Genomic DNA, 17,500 nt, shown 5'->3' with positions numbered 1-17,500 from the left:
TATGGGAACTTCAAAGAGCGCAATTTGATATCGATCATACTGATCTGACCAAAGATTTACTTACATCGCATGTACGAATCCATTTGGAAAAGAAATACCTCAATCATCTAAATATATTTACAGACGGCTTTGTTGTAAATGATAGGGCTGGTGCTGCTTTCGTTATTCCAGACCTTAACTTTCAAACTCATGTCATCTGGGAGAGAATAAGTCCATCTCCACAGCTGAACTCATAGCAATTCTAATGGCGTTAAATGTGATGATATCCTTTCCGAAAACTATATTTCAGATTTTTTTTTTTTTTTTTTTTTTTTTTTTTTTTTTTTTTTTTGCTGCCCCATCATCTGCAACGTTTCAGTGGCATTACTCCCACTGACGCCGCTCATTTAGATTCCCCCTTACACGGCCACACCCTGGTTCGTCCGTTGCAGTTCCACCGTCGGCAGACCATAGGGAACCATCGATGTTAGGTCGCCAGGAGGCCACACACCAGTGGAGACCCTGCACTGCTGCTGAGTCACTTCGGTGGTGTTCAGTGGTGCCTGTTCTGTTTTAACGTACTTAGGACACTACCTACTAAGCCCCCTACTAACGACAATAATGGCTTAATCGCAGAGCCAGACTGAGTGAGCGTCCCTCCCAGAGTGGAGACCGCCACCATGCCCCTCAAACAACAGCGCCCCATGAATCTGTCGACACTGACGACATTGACAGGACTCACCCCAAGCACGGAAGTGGAGGGGTATCGAAACTGAGGTCACCATGAGAGCAGGGCATGAAAGGCCACAGACTTTGAGACTATTTTGTTTATATCGATGACGATGAAGGAGGAGGAGGATGACGATGATGATGACGATGTTGCTATGGAGGTCCATTTTGGTTTGGGACTGCGTGACAAAGCTGTACTGTACGCTTCCTGTCATAATGATATCCCGGCGTTAACCAAGCCCGAGAGATACAGACACTTACAGTGTTGGTCAGGTGATTAGAGCAACACACCCAAAGACGCATCCTTGAAGTGGATGACACTCGACTGTGTGGTCCCAGTCTCCCCATTTAAGCCCACAGCACACTCAACTCTGGGTAGGAGCCGGCCACGGGCCGAAAAACCCACCTCCGCTGGGATTCGAACCCGCGTCCTCCCAGTCATCAGTCCGCGACGCTAACCACTTCGCCACGGCGGCTGGTTCAGATTCTATTTTGTGTTGATTCTAAATCAGTTCTTTCGCTATTGAACTTATAAAAGAAACGGTTAGGTATAAACTCATTGTTGAAATCAACCATTTGATTCACGAACTCTTACAAAGAGGCTCTTACATAACCTGTTGCTGGATTCCTTCTCATTGCCGTTTTTACTATAATGAAAAAGTTGACATTTTGGTTAAAAAAGGAGCTAGAAGTTCCATGAAGGAGTTAGATTTAAATATTTCGGTTTCACTACAGGAATGTTACACCATGGTAGAAAAAGTCCAATGGTCAAAATTTCGGCTTGAAGAAAAAACACACCGATAACTCGGAGTTACATAAGAATATACAGAAAATGTATGGTTTCATGGGAAAACATTACCATAATGATTTTCATAAGAGGCAAATCATTTCTCTAATCTGCAGATGGAAAATGAATTGTTTTAAGACAAAATATGTCAGTAATGTTTCTTGCATCTGTGGTGCTCACATAACAGCCGATCATATACCAACTTGCGATGTGTGTGTGTGTGTGTGTGTGTGTGTGTGTGTGTTGACAAGTGTTTGAGAGGTAAGGGAGAGTGTAAAAAAGTACAACAGCAGCAGATGTTTGTTTTTTTTGTTGTTGTTTTTTAAATTACACTATGTATTCCATTGCTATGAAGATTATATTATCGCAACACATTATGACCTGATCAGAAATGTTCACACATCTAGAATTTCTTTGAGATATCAAGTGTTATAATGTGCAGCTAGTGCTACTCCACCCCCACTCTGTCTCCCTTCCCTCCTCCATCCTTTCATCCCCCTCCCCTCCATCTGGTCTCCCTCCCCGCTCCTTCCCCTGACTAGGTTGGGTCGATGGTTGGGTCGATACTTTGTTCTCCCCTCCCCCCCTTCCACCTTCTCACCTCCCTTCCCACGCCTTTCCTGTGGTAGGTTCTATGATGTTAGCCGACACTCACTCTCACCCCACCACCCACCCCCAACCCCCGGCGCCGCCCCCCCCCCTCGCCCCCCCCCCCTCCCCTCACCCATCCCTCTGTATTGGTCAGCCACATGTTTGGTGCACGGTACTGTATGTCGCGGTTGGTGGCAGGGTGAGCTAAAACGAAGCTACGAAGCTTGTTTCACCTCACACTGATCTATGTGTGAGAAAAAAAAAAAAATGGATACTGTTGGGCGCGTGGTGAAAGGTGCTGATGATTGTTATATTAGTCAGCATTTCATGTCAGTGATGTCCAGGATATTTTGAGATTGTTTCTGACTGGGAGTTTGGTTTTGTGTTTGTGTTCCAGGTGTGGTGTTAATTGTGTGCTGCTTAGTGTGTACTGGTTAGTGTGTGCTGCTTAAGTGTGGGGTGAACTGCTTTATCAAGGGCTGTGTGTTGCTTGATGATGCTTGGTGCTTATCAGGAAATTTATGTTGCTTAGATCTGTTTGAGTTAGTGTTGCTATGTGTTGTTTAGTTCTGCTTATTCTAAGGCAATAGTAAACACTCTATAAAAAACAACTGTTTGTATGAGGAGAGAGTGTGAGTGAGTGTGTGTACGCATCATCATGGCACCTCTTGTCCTGTCTTCCCAGAGAACCTCGTTTATTCCTCTACCCCCCTACTTCCCCTCTTTCCTTCCATTTTTTTTCCACATAAGTACAACAGCAGAATTGTTATTGCACTATTGATTCCTTTGCTATGAATGTTCTGTTCTCTTGACACATACATACTTTGTGAGTATACCCAAGCTAACACATACTAATGTTTCAAAGTGTACTGATACCACTGAATACATGGGTGAAAGCAGCATGAAAACAGAAATAGCAAACAAAAGAAAACAATGACAAAAGAGGAAGCTGCATTCATGACTAAAACATGGCACTTTTGTTGATAAAAAAAACCGGATGATTACAGTAAGCTCTGTTTAGGATATCACGGTGTTTGCCTCATACACCTCCGCACACCAGCAACCCCGAACATTGAAACACACCCCATAGAGAGGGCGTTCTGGAAACGATTGACACAGAACACTGAACAACATTTCATGGAAGGGCAGACTGGAAACAATTGACACAGACCACTTAACATTCTATGCACATGGCAGACTGGAAACAATTGACACAGACCACTTAACATTCTATGCACATGGCAGACTGGAAACAATTGACACAGAACACTTAACATTCTATGAACATGGCACCCTGGAAACAATTGACACAGAACACTTAACATTCTATGCACAGGGCAGACTGGAAACAATTGACACAGAACACTTAACATTCTATGCACATGGCAGACTGGAAACAATTGACACAGAACACTTAACATTCTATGCACATGGCAGACTGGAAACAACTGATACAGAACACTTAACATTCTATGCACATGGCAGACTGGAAACAATTAACACAGAACACTTAACAACATTCTATGAACATGGCACCCTGGAAACAATTGACACAGAACACTTAACAACATTCTATGAACATGGTACCCTGGAAACAATTGACACAGAACACTTAACAACATTCTATGAACATGGCACCCTGGAAACAATTGACACAGAACACTTAACAACATTCTATGAACATGGTACCCTGGAAACAATTGACACAGAACACATAATATTATATAACAGAAATAGCAAACAAAAGAAAACAATGACAAAAGAGGAAGCTGCATTCATGACTAAAACATGGCACTTTTGTTGATAAAAAAAACACACAACCGGATGATTACAGTAAGCTCTGTTTAGGATAACACGGTGTTTGCCTCATACACCTCTGCACACCAGCATCCCCGTACTGTGCTGTATCAAGCACTGCCAGACTTGTCTTCGATATGTCCTCCATTGGGCAAAACGTCTGCGATCAATTTCTTCATGTTGTTCTTTTCCAAGCCAAAGAGTATCCTGTGCTCATCCCCAGAGATGTCGATGGATCCTCTGCGCTTGTAGTAGGAGTTGGCATGTGTGTTCCACGACCAGACTTCCCAGAACATTGAAACACACCCCATAGAGAGCGCGTTCTGGAAACGATTGACACAGAACACTGAACAACATTTCATGGAAGGGCAGACTGGAAACAATTGACACAGACCACTTAACATTCTGTGCACAGGGCAGACTGGAAACAATTGACACAGAACACTTAACAACATTCTATGAACATGGCACCCTGGAAACAATTGACACAGAACACTTAACAACATGCTATGAACATGGCACCCTGGAAACAATTGACACAGAACACTTAACAACATTCTATGAATATGGCACCCTGGAAACAATTGACACAGAACACTTAACAACATTCTATGAACATGGTACCCTGGAAACAATTGACACAGAACACATAATATTATATAACAGAAATAGCAAACAAAAGAAAACAATGACAAAAGAGGAAGCTGCATTCATGACTAAAACATGGCACTTTTGTTGATAAAAAAAACACACAACCGGATGATTACAGTAAGCTCTGTTTAGGATAACACGGTGTTTGCCTCATACACCTCTGCACACCAGCATCCCCGTACTGTGCTGTATCAAGCACTGCCAGACTTGTCTTCGATATGTCCTCCATTGGGCAAAACGTCTGCGATCAATTTCTTCATGTTGTTCTTTTCCAAGCCAAAGAGTATCCTGTGCTCATCCCCAGAGATGTCGATGGATCCTCTGCGCTTGTAGTAGGAGTTGGCATGTGTGTTCCACGACCAGACTTCCCAGAACATTGAAACACACCCCATAGAGAGCGCGTTCTGGAAACGATTGACACAGAACACTGAACAACATTTCATGGAAGGGCATACTGGAAACAATTGACACAGACCACCTAACATTCTATGCACAGGGCAGACTGGAAACAATTGACACAGACCACCTAACATTCTATGCACATGGCAGACTGGAAACAATTGACACAGAACACTTAACATTCTATGAACATGGCACCCTGGAAACAATTGACACAGAACACTTAACATTCTATGCACAGGGCAGACTGGAAACAATTGACACAGAACACTTAACAACATGCTATGAACATGGCACCCTGGAAACAATTGACACAGAACACTTAACAACATTCTATGAACATGGCACCCTGGAAACAATTGACACAGAACACATACTATTATAAAACAGAAATAGCAAACAAAAGAAAACAATGACAAAAGAGGAAGCTGCATTCATGACTAAAACATGGCACTTTTGCTGATAAAAAAAACGGATGATTACAGTAAGCTCTGTTCAGGATATCACGGTGTTTGCCTCATACACCTCCGCACACCAGCAACCCCGAACAAAGCTGTATCAGGCACTGCCAGACTTATCCTCTGCGCTTGTAGTAGGCGTTGACCTGTGTGTTCCACGTTTATTTTATTTTTATTTTTATTTATTTATTTTTTTCTCAAGGCCTGGCTAAGCGCGTTGGGTTACGCTGCTGGTCAGGCATCTGCTTGGCATATCTGGTGTAGCGTATATGGATTTGTCCGAACGCAGTGACGCCTCCTTGAGCTACTGATACTGATACTGACACTTATCTCCTTTTTCAGAAAACTGTTGCCCGTTTTCGGTACGCTCACGACGAGGCTTGTCGAGTATTCTTTGATACAGTTCGAAATCAGAATTCCTCCGCTATCGTGACATGACGCTCCAAAACGCAATCAAGACGAAATGGTTGATTCTGAATCAGCCGACGTTGCTCAGTCAGCTTCAAAGGGGGACGGACCACCGAAAAATATAAGCCATACTTATCAACGTTCATGGGAGTACGAAATCAAATGACTGCAGTACGACGAAGACGCACATGTAATGATGTGCAGGAGTTGTGTGAAATTCGCAACCAGGTCATCATGCAACTCCCAGGAAATAAATGCGTTTGTGACAGGATCGACAAACTTTCAAAAATCGTCCTTGTACCTGTGTGTATCATGTAATGAAAACGTGTTGATAAACTATACCTTTGTGTGTCATTTGTAATGGAAACATTTTGTTAAATTATTTCTGTATGTGCGTGCTATGCAATGTAAACGTGTTGTTAAACTATAACTCTGTGTGTGTGTGTGTGTGTGTGTGTGTGTGTGTGTGTGTGTGTGTGTGTGTGTGTGTGTGTGTGTGTGTGTGTGTGTGTGTGTGTGTGTGTGTGCCATGCAATGGAAACGTTTTTTTTTTTAAACTATACCTGTGTTTGTCATATAATGGAAGTGTGTTTTAGACTATACCTGTTTGTCATGTAATGGAAACGTGTTTTTTTTAACTATACCTATGTGTGTGCCATGTAATGGAAACGTTTTGTAAAAATATACCCGTGTGTGTCATGTAATGAACGTGTTGTTAAACTATACCTGTGTATGTGTCATGTAATGAACGTGTTGTTAAACTATGCTTGTGCGTGTACAATGTAAAGGAAGGAAACGTGTTGTGAAACTCAATCTGTGCCAGGTAGAAGGTGGCAGAATGGTTAAGATGCCCAGCTGCCAATACAGGGAGTCCGTGAGGATGTGGTTTGCAATCCCGCTCTCGTCCTCTCTCCCAAGTTTGACTGGAAAATCAAATTTAGCGTTTAGTCTTTCACATGAGACGCTTAACCAAGGCCCCGTGTGCAGCACGCACTTGGCCCACTGAAAAAAAATAACCCATGGCAACGACAGTCTTGTCCTCTGGCAAAATATACATTATGTAAAAATAAATCCACAAATAGGTACACAAATATACAAGCATGCACTCAAGGCCTGACACGCAAGTTGGGTTATGCTGCTGTCTGGTTTCTGCCTAGCAGGTTTGGTGTAGCGTATATGGATTCGTCCGAAGGCAGTGACGCCTCGTTGAGAAAGTGAAACTTGATCTACCTGTGCCAGCGTGGCCCACAGAGCGGAGCCGATCCCTTTCCCTCTCCACTCTTCGTCTACGTAGAAGTTGATCATGCGAGCCGTCGCGCCCCTGAAGCCGTCAAACGTGTAGTCGTACACCAACATCCCCACCAAGGGGCGCTGTTTTCCGTCACTTCCTGTGGAACAGATGAATACGGCACGGTGTGTTAGCACTTGGAGAAGATGAAGATATGTAGATAAATAATTAAATAAATGAATAAATTCATTATACATAGCTAGAGAGAGAGAGAGATCGGTAGACTGATAGGTAGATAGATGGACAAATAGATAGATATCGGGTGCCCATAGCGATTACTGTCCTGTATCATAATCTTCTGAGCATGACGAGTTAAACAGCTGCTGTCGAGAGATTTTTATGTACACAGAGAAACGCACACGAGTGAAGCAGACGTAACTCAAACTGTTTAGCATGTGTTGGAGTTTCAGTGCATCTCATTCCACTTTCAGTCCACACACGCCAGTGAAACGTATGTGAAAAACTGTCTGACTTGTGTTGGAATTTCAGTGCATCTCACTCTGCTTTCAGTCTGCCACACATCAATGATGAGTCCACCCACCGTCTGTTATCAGCTCAGCCACTAACGCTTGGAAATACTGCTTCTCCCCGAAGCCAAGTCTCTTCAGGTCTGCACAAAGAGGAAACATATATATATATATATATATATATATATATATATATATATATGTGTGTGTGTGTGTGTGTGTGTGTGTGTGTGTGTGTGTATGTCGCGCCTCCATTAACTCACTCAGTACGGCCAGCTCTCTCTTCTCCTCTACATAGACCACTCGGATGTCCAGTGGGTGTCTGAATGACCCAACCTTTAGCTTCTGTCGTCAGAATTGTGGTATTCTTTGTCAACATTCACCTCTTCTTCAGTATAAGAGCCTTCCGCTTGCAGTATTTTGATGGATGGTGGTAATTGGGGTGAAACGCTGTTAACGTCTCTTTCGCCATTCGTATGGAGAGAGTTAATGGCCAAGTTTATCTGTCTGACAAACTTAATGTCAGACCAGCTATACAAGCTGTGTACTGTAAGACTGACGTACGACTCAGGGATGGATAGACGAGTTTCACATATGCACACACTCTGGCACTACTTGGTTGGATAGATATGAAGTTTCTGAGCCCTTCTTACCATCGGCGGTTACTGTCAGTTGGTCAGCCATTTTCCCAAATGTAATAAGTTCCTGTAACATACACATCATCACCGCCGTCATCATCAACGAGCTATGAAGTCATATTTTACATAAAAAAAGAAAAAAACAAAAACAAAACACAACAGGTGGACATGTCACTTTTTTCAGAAGACATCTGAAAAAAACAACAACACCTGAATAACAACCACGCCAATCAACCAACCACAACACACACACACACACACACACACACACACACACACACACACACACACACACACACACACACACACACACACACACACACACACACACACACACACACGCTTCCCGGAGTTCAGCAAAGTCATTTAGTGCCTGATAACTAACTGCAAATTGTTCCGTCTGTCTCGCAGGACAACTTCCTCCGTTAATGTTCACTGCATACAGAATGAATAGCGTCTGTGATGATAATGATGATGATGATGATGATGATAATGATGATGATGATGTTGATGGTGATGATGATGGTGGTGATGATGATGATGATGATGATGATGATGGTGATGATGATGGTGGTGGTGATGATGATGATGATGATGATGATGCTGTTGATGATGATGATGATGGTGATGATGATGGTGGTGCTGATGATGATGATGATGATGATGTTGATGCTGTTGATGATGATGGTGGTGGTGATGATGATGATGACGTTGATGCTGTTGATGATGATGGTGACGATGATGATGATGATGATGATGATGATGGTGGTGGTGGTGGTGATGATGATGATGATGATGATGATGGTGGTGATGATGATGATGGTGATGATGATGGTGGTGATGATGATGATGATGATGATGATGATGGTGGTGATGATGATGATGATGATGATGATGATGATGGTGATGATGATGATGATGATGATGATGATGATGATGATGGTGGTGATGATGATGATGATGATGATGATGATGATGATGGTGGTGGTGGTGATAATGATGATGATAATGATGGTGATGATGATGGTGGTGATGATCCTACCAGTACAGTGGACATGACCGTACGCAACCCACATAAAAATATAAAAGATATTAATACATTAATAACATTTCCCCCAAACAGCAGATAAACAGTAAGGAAATATTAAAAAGCAAGTAACTGGTTTGACTCCAGTTAAGTTGTGTGCCGATAAATAATTTATTTCAAAATGGAATAAGACGATAAGAAAGGAAAAACATATATAGAAACTCAAGATTAGGATATCACAGACTGTATTAATGATAATAATAATAGTAACAATATTTTTAATGCGCTGAATTTCACATAGTCCAAGAACAGACAAGTAATCGAGATACATGGTCCTTTAAATCTGTTTAGTGGGAGCGGTGTGAGTAAAACGTAATAACACAAAGATTAAGGATTCTTCATAAAAAGATCGTTTTAACTCTCTCCATACGAACGGCGAAAGAGACGACGTTAACAGCGTTTCATCCCAATTACCATCATCAAAATATTGCAAGCGGAAGGCTCTTATACTGAAGAGGTGAATGTTGACAAAGAATACCACAGTTCTGACGACGGAAGCTAAAGGTTGGGTCATTCAGACACCCACTGGACATCCGAGGGGTCTGTGTAGAGGAGAAGAGAGGACTGGCCGTACTGAGTGAGTTAAATTATCACGATTGACAAGCAGCTGTCCCGATTTATTTTCCCGACATGAACAATGATGAAATCTTTACAACAAGGCTTCTTACCTTCAACATTTGCATAATCTCCTCACAGTCATCTTCTGTAGCTTCACGAATGTTGTAGTTCACCATGCTGAACGGAGCGTGGAATGAGCGGTGTCTCAGTTCCTGCCTGAATGCTGTGAAACCACATATATTAAAAACACTTTGATAGGCAGCTGACAGATCTTTTTTTTTTTTACTCTCTCTCTCTCTAAAACAGGGTGTTGATATCTTGACCCTGCACACACACACACACACACACACCCGCGCTCCAAAATGTAGTAAAACTCTCTCTCTCTCTCTCTCTGACACTCTCTCTGTCTCTCTCTGTTTCTGTCTCTCTCTCTTTCACACACACACACACACACACACACACACACACACACACACACACACACACACACACACACACATCATAATTGCACTTCTAACAACCAGGATACAAGGCATCCACAGAGAACAAGACAACTCACGAAGGCACACTTTCTGGTCCAGGTAAGTCGAAGATTCCCTTCTAATATATTTCCTTCCTTCTGCCCCGCGTTCCTGTCTTTCTTTATGGAAGAATATGCATGCACACCCAGCTTTGTCGTTTCCACATATGGCATTGCGTAAGTCGATCTAATTAGACGTCTTCCCATTGGTTGAAGTTACTGAAAACGAAAACGACTGGCCATGTCTTTGTCATGCAATGATTGACAGACACGCTGCCATGCCCCATAGTGTTCCTGCTGTCTAAATGTGCAGAGCTATAAATATGCACAAGGACTAATAATGCTTGCGAGCCGGGTCATACAAAGAGCGGGACCTGATTTGACTCTACTCCAGCGTGTTAGGTTTGGACACGGTAACTGGGTGTGGAGAATCAAACAATTTTTATTTTTTATTAGGTTGTTCTTTTTCCCTGATAAATGGATGGCTTTGTCTAGAAGTTAGGGATAAAAGTGGGTTTATGTCCGAGTTTAAAGATCTTTAGCGGTTTTTTTTCACCAACAAAACTCGCTTTCCAAGATGGTATAATGTGAAGCATTTTTAGTTCCATTTCTTCAAAAGCATATTTACGACCGGAGCAGTTACCAACGATTGTCAGGAGATATGCAAGCAAAAGTCAGAAACAGAACCGTAAGTGGAAAAGCTAACAAAAGGTGATTCAATCCGGAAGGTTTGGTGGATAATTTGTGTGTAGTGTGTGGGGGTGGAGTGAGAGAAGATGAAAAATATTTCTTATTCTTCTTATAACCATTCTCATTATTCTTATTACTATTTCTTATTCTTTCCATTTCTTTTCCAAAACCCGTTGGTTGTTCGGGTTTTTGACTCACTTGTGTAAACAAAGTGTGTGTGTGTGTGTGTGTGTGTGTGTGTGTGTGTGTGTGTGTGTGTGTGTGTGTGTGTGTGTGTCTGTGTCTGTGTCTGTGTCTGTGTGTCTGTGTGTGTGTGTCCGTGGTAAATTTTAACATTGACATTTTCTCTTTAACTACTTTGTCAGTTGACACCAAATTTGGCATAAAAATAGGAAAAATTCAGTTCTTTCCAGTCATCTTGTTTAAAACAATATTGCACCTCTGGGATGGGCACCAAAAAAAAAATAAAAAATAAAAAAGAAGCCTAATTATATGCAAACTGCATTTACTGTTATATTTATATTTTTTGTATTCTCTAAACTTGGCACTTTGACCTCTCATTCTGACACAACAACAAAAGGAGTCATTATTATCATTTTTTGTTCAAACAGGAACTTCTTTTGCTAAGCATGGAATTTTTATTTATTTTGCAAACGTTTAGGTGCAGATAGTAAAAAAGGGAAATTACTCTGTAATTAATGCTAGGGGACTTAATTTATCACAAGTGAGACTTGAAGGCCTTGCCTCTTTTGTTCCTTTTTGTTGTTGTCCTTTTACGGCTGGATGTAAGAAAAAAGCAATTGTACTTGCTTCAGTGCCTTCATTAAATGAGAAATCGTTTCGTTTCACCTCTGTCTCTCTCTCTGTGTCTGTCTCTCTCTCTGTCTCTCTCTCTCTCTCTGGTAGTTTTTTTTTCTGATATAGACTGTTAAAACAACCACATATTTCAATGGATTTAAATACATACATCAAATAGGCACGGACAAAATTTATATGTGGTGTTTCGGATATTGCTGTCCACTTAAAAGGTTATAGTACTGACGACTCTCAAAACGTCTCGCGTGTAATTTGCGTAATTCTGCAACTCAGGACGAAACGCTATTCCGTTCTGGAGTGCGCGGCTCTTCATGACCTGAGAAAATGATTGATTCCGCGATCACCACCAGTCACATCGTGCTCTCCTTCAGCACTCTGCCCCATTGTACAGCACAGTCAATTTGTATTTGTATTTGTATTTCTTTTTCTTTTTATCACAACAGATTTCTCTGTGTGAAATTCGGGCTGCTCCCCCCAGGGAGAGCGCGTCGCTATACTACAGCGCCACCCATTTTTTGTTTTTTTTTTTTTTTCCTGCGTGCAGTTTTATTTGTTTTTTTCCTATCGAAGTGGATTTTTCTACAGAACTTTGCCAGGAACTTTTGTTGCCGTGGGTTCTTGTAAATGCGCTAAGTGCATGCTGCACACGGGACCTCGGTTTATCATCTCATCCGAATGACTAGTGTCCAGACCACCACTCAAGGTCTAGTGGAGGGGGAGAAAATATCGGCGGATGAGCTGTGATTCGAACCAGCGAGCTCAGATTCTCTCTCGCTTCCTAGGCGGACGCGTTACCTCTAGGCCATCACTCCACAATGGTGAACCGCTAAAGGTCCCACACCTTTTCCCGGCCATCGGGGCACTGAATGAATATCCACTGTGTCCAGGGCTCGACACAGGAAGGCGGGGCCCAACTCTCTCCTTCCGCCGTTTTAACCGTCCCCAGCCAAAGTAAGGTACACAGTCACATCTGGGTGGAGTGAGGAGGATTGGAATAAAGTGCCTTTCCTACAGGACATGAGACAATAGCCAAACGGGGGCCTCGAACCCTGACCACTGGTGATTGTGCCGCGGCGCCTCCTGCACAGCACAGTACAGTACAGCACAGCACAGCTCTTCACAGCACAGCACAGCACAGTACAGCACATCACAGTACAGCTCTTCACAGCACTTCACATCGCAGCAAAGCAAAGTACAGCACAGCACAGTACAGCTCTTCACAGCACAGCACAGCACAGTACAGCTCTTCACAGCACTGCACATCGCAGCAAAGCAAAGTACAGCACAGTACAGCTTTTCACAGTACTGCACATTGCAGCACAGCAAAGTACAGCACAGCACAGTACAGCTCTTCACAGCACAGCACAGTACAGCTCTTCACAGCGCAGCACAGCAAAGTGCAGCATAGCATAGCACAGCACAGCCCAGTACTGCAATGCATAGCACAATACAGCACTGCACAGCACAGCACAGTACAGCACAGCACTGCACAACACAGCACAGCACAGCACAGCACAGCACAGCTCTTCACAGCACAGTACAGCTCTTCACAGCACATCAAAGTACAGCATAGCACAGCACAGCGCAGCAAAGTACAGCATAGCACAGCACAGCACTGCACAGCGCAGCACAGCAAAGTGCAGCATAGCATAGCACAGCACAGCTCAGAACTGCAATGCATAGCACAACACAGCACTGCACAGCACAGCACAGCACAGCACTGCACAGTACAGCACAGCAAAATACAGCATAGCACAGCATAGCTCAGTACTGCACAACACAACACAGCACAGTGCAGCACAGCACTGCACAGCACAGCACAGCACAGCACAGCACAGCACAGCACAGTACATCACAGCACCGTACAGCACAGCACAGCTCTGCAAAGCTCCACACCAGAGCACAGCACTGCACAGCACAGCACAGGACAGTAAAGCATAGCTTAGCACAGCACATTTCAGCACTGCACAACACAGCACAGTACAGCACAGTGCAGCACACCACAGTTCAGCACAGCTCAGCTGATGATCGATGCACGGATTGTGTGTACCGTTGTCATCCCTTTTCGTCGAATCTATTCGCCGATTCCCCGTTTTGCCTTTTCCGAATTCGTCTATCGCCGATTCGCTATCATTATTTCGGCCTTTGTACTCGATTGGTGTGTGTGTGTGTGTGTGTGTGTGTGTGTGTGTGTGTGTGTGTGTGTGTGTGTGTGTGTGTGTGTGTCTGTCTGTCTGTCTGTCTGTGTCTGTGTATCTGTGTGTGTCTGTGTGTGTGAGTGTGTGTCTGTGTCTGCGTCTGTGCCTGTGTCTGTGTGTGTGAATGTATGTCTGTGCCTGTGTCTGTGTATGTGCGCGCGGGGATGTGTGTATATTAAAGAAATCACTTTTTTTTTTATTGGAGTGTGTGTGTGTGTGTGTGTGTGTGTGTGTGTGTGTGTGTGTGTGTGTGTGTACGCGTACGCGCGCATTCAGGTGTGTGTGTTAGAGAGAGAGGCAGACAGACAGACAGAATGAATGAATTTTCTAAAATGAGGAAAGTGGAATAAGCAAGGACGTGTCCTTTTTCATCCGGCCTTCAGTACAAAGAAATTCAACAAGCAAACAAAACAAAATGAAAATACAATGATGCTACGACTAGTACTACTAGTACCACCACCACTACTGCTACAAAGTAAATAAAATACAAAATAATATCATAGCAAGAAATCTAAATACAAGTACTAAAACAGACACTTGACACAAAAAACGAATACATTTCCATATGCATAAATATATAGCCATCCCAAATACTACTACTACTACTGCTGCTGCTGGTGCGACTAATCCTTTTCCTTATGAAAAAAAATCAACAATACGTTGATGAAACTAATCAATTAATTGGTAGTTTAATTGAAGAATGTGCTCTGTATCCATTGATAGAAAATCGATTTTAGATATTCCCAGAAATGAGATCCAGTTTTTAGTATCAGATGTTGTACTTTTAGATTTTCTGTCAGTGAAAATCAAGACAAAAACAATAGCCTATGCATCAATGAAGAACAAGAAAGCCAGTCAGGAAGATCGGGAACTTGACGCAGATGTGCACATTTTGGAGAAGAAGAAAAATAAAACGCAGGTAGATTTCGAAAATCTTCACTCTAAAAAAGAAGCGCTTAGAATTCTACGTGAGAAAAGAATGGAAGGAGTACTCCTTCGTTCAAAGGCTAGATGGATAGCTGAAGGAGAGCAGATTTCAAAATAGTTTTTGTAACTTAGAGAAAAGACACTATATTAGTAAATGTATGACCAAACTTATTGATAAAGATGATTCGTTTATTACTGAACCAATCAAATCATGTTAGAGGCTTTATGAACAACTTTATGGGGAAAGGGATGTTGAACAGTGTCAAATAGCTCACCTTATAAGCAATATGCCAGAATTGAACACTGAAGAAGCCAGCAATTAGAAGGGAAAATAAATTTAGAAGAAGCGAATAAGGCTTTAAGAAATATGAAAAATTCATAAGTCCAGGAACAGGTGGATTCTCTGCAGAATTTTAAAAAGTATTTTGGGGCAAGATAGAACCTTTGTTGTCAGAGCTTTAAATACGACAAATACAAAAGGTGAACTCACTGAGGAGACAAAGCAAGGGAAGACGTAAGGAACTGGAGACCAATATCCCTCTTAAATACAGTATATAAGATAAGATCAACATGTATAGCTAACCGAATAAAGACTGTATTACCTACTTTGATTTTAATGGCGATCAAACTGGTTTTATTCCTGGGAGGTGTACAGGAGACAATATTAGATTGATTTATGATTTGATAGAGTACCTAAATCGCAAGAACCTACCTGGCCTACTTTTAAATATAAATTTTGAAAAGGCGTTCGACTCTTTAGACTGGAACTGTATGTTTAAGGTATTGAAGGCTTTTGGTTTGGGGGAAAGCATAAACAAGTGGATTAGTACTTTTTCACCAATATTAAGTCTGTTGTAATTTGCTAGTGGACACGCATCCACGTGGTTCTCTGTTAACAGAGGATGTAGACAGGGTGACCCAATCTCTCCTTATCTTTTTATTCTGTCTGTAGAAATTCTTGCAATAGTAATTAGAGAAAATGAAGACATTCAAGGCATTGCAATAAATGATACTGAACATGAAATGTCCCAATATGCAGATGATACAGAGTTTACTTTAGCAGATGATAAAAAATTATTTGAAATCTGTATATCAGTAATAAGGAATTTGGGAGCAAAATCTGGATTACACGTGGATGCTGGAAAAACAAGTGTAGTGTGGTTTGGATGCAAAAAAGAGGTCAAAGACAAGATACATGCAACATCTTAGCATGGAATGGAATTGGTATTTGGTTTACTAACGATCTAAAAGATTGCGAAAACATGAAATTTTATAAAATTTTACAGAAATATGGACGAGACGACAAATAACACCACTTTGCAGAGCTGCAGTTCTTAAATCACTTATCATGTCAAAATAAATTTATTCATGGTTATCGCTTCCAAATCCTCCTGGTGATTTTATATATGATTTGCAACTATGGTGCTATATTTTCTTATGGAACGTTAAACAGGATAGAATAAACAGAAAACGGTAACACAAATTATAAGTAACGGTGGTTTACATTTTTCTGAATTGAAAACATATTTGTATTCTTTAAAACTAACATGGCTTAGAAAAATAAAAGAGACATACCACAAATGGAAAAAAATAGGATAAAAGAATCATTCTTTTAATTTATTGATGATATGGAAAATTATACCAAAGATATAAGGAATGTATAAAACAGAAAATACATTTTGGACAGAAGTTCTTCATGCATAATTATTATGATATGTTTTATTATAAAACTGAAATACAGAATCCTAGTGAGATGCTTGCTGAACCCATTCTCTTTAACGAACGAATTAGAGTTGGTCATAGTATTCTGTCGGACAGAAACTGTTAAAGGTATAAGGTATAAAAAAAAAATAAATAAATAAAATAAAAAATTTTAAAAATGAGAAAAAGTTGCTGACTTTATTGGAGAGAATGGACAGGTTTTATCTTTTACAGAATTCAGACAAAAAAATGATTTAACAATTCATTTTGTGATCTTCACTGGAATGAAAATGTTATTAAGAAATTTCATACGGAAGTGTAACATACCTATACATGTTAACACCAAAGCAGAGAAAAACTCTGCATTGCAAACACGTACTCTGTAATTAAAAAAAAGAACACAACTGTATTACAACATCATGTGTGACAGTGGACCAGAGCCTAAATGCTGTAGGAAGTGGGAAGAAACATTACTACAAGAAATCAAATGAAAAGAATGTTTCCTTAGAATAAAACAAATTAACGATATTAACTTAAAATGGCTTTAGATTAGAATAATCCATGGAATTTTGGCAAAAATTGCAATCCTTAAAGAAATGGGAATAATGAATGACAGTAACTGTAATTTTTGTAATACTGAAAAAGACAGTATTAGTTATATGTTTTGGAAATGGCATGTTACGCAGTGTTTTTGGAAACGTGTTCAGACTATGCTTAATGAAACTTGTGAATTTACATCCGATCTGAGATGAACTGAAAACCTTGATTTGTTTGGCTGCGAATGAAACATTGGAACTGGTGTTGATAGTTG

At 41.3% G+C, this 17,500-nt stretch overlaps 1 protein-coding gene across 1 annotated transcript; it reads right to left on the bottom strand.

Moving 5' to 3' along the window:
• Positions 1-2,220: 2,220 nt before the first annotated feature.
• On the bottom strand, positions 2,221-10,608 carry LOC143287476 (diamine acetyltransferase 1-like). Its single transcript, XM_076595492.1, has 6 exons — positions 10,397-10,608; positions 9,948-10,060; positions 8,208-8,259; positions 7,629-7,697; positions 7,030-7,187; positions 2,221-4,938 (listed from the first exon to the last, which is right to left on the bottom strand). Exons 2-6 carry the CDS (start codon positions 10,011-10,013, stop codon positions 4,726-4,728), a joined length of 558 nt encoding a protein of 185 aa, XP_076451607.1. The 5' UTR covers positions 10,014-10,060; positions 10,397-10,608; the 3' UTR covers positions 2,221-4,725.
• Between the last annotated feature and the right edge of the window lie 6,892 nt (positions 10,609-17,500).

The sequence above is a fragment of the Babylonia areolata genome, chromosome 11 (assembly GCF_041734735.1).
Source record: "Babylonia areolata isolate BAREFJ2019XMU chromosome 11, ASM4173473v1, whole genome shotgun sequence".
Taxonomy (NCBI): Eukaryota; Metazoa; Mollusca; class Gastropoda; order Neogastropoda; family Buccinidae; genus Babylonia; species Babylonia areolata.
The sequence above is the reverse complement of the archived record's forward strand: the minus strand, read 5'-3'. Positions and strand labels throughout refer to the sequence as shown.

Coding starts and splice junctions, on each gene's coding strand:
- LOC143287476 (XM_076595492.1), bottom strand. CDS start 10,013: ATGGTGAACTACAACATTCGTGAAGCTACAGAAGATGACTGTGAGGAG. Junction 7,698..8,207: donor ACTGACAGTAACCGCCGATG/GTAAGAAGGGCT, acceptor CTCTTTGTGCAG/ACCTGAAGAGACTTGGCTTC. Junction 7,188..7,628: donor GGCTGAGCTGATAACAGACG/GTGGGTGGACTC, acceptor TCTGTTCCACAG/GAAGTGACGGAAAACAGCGC.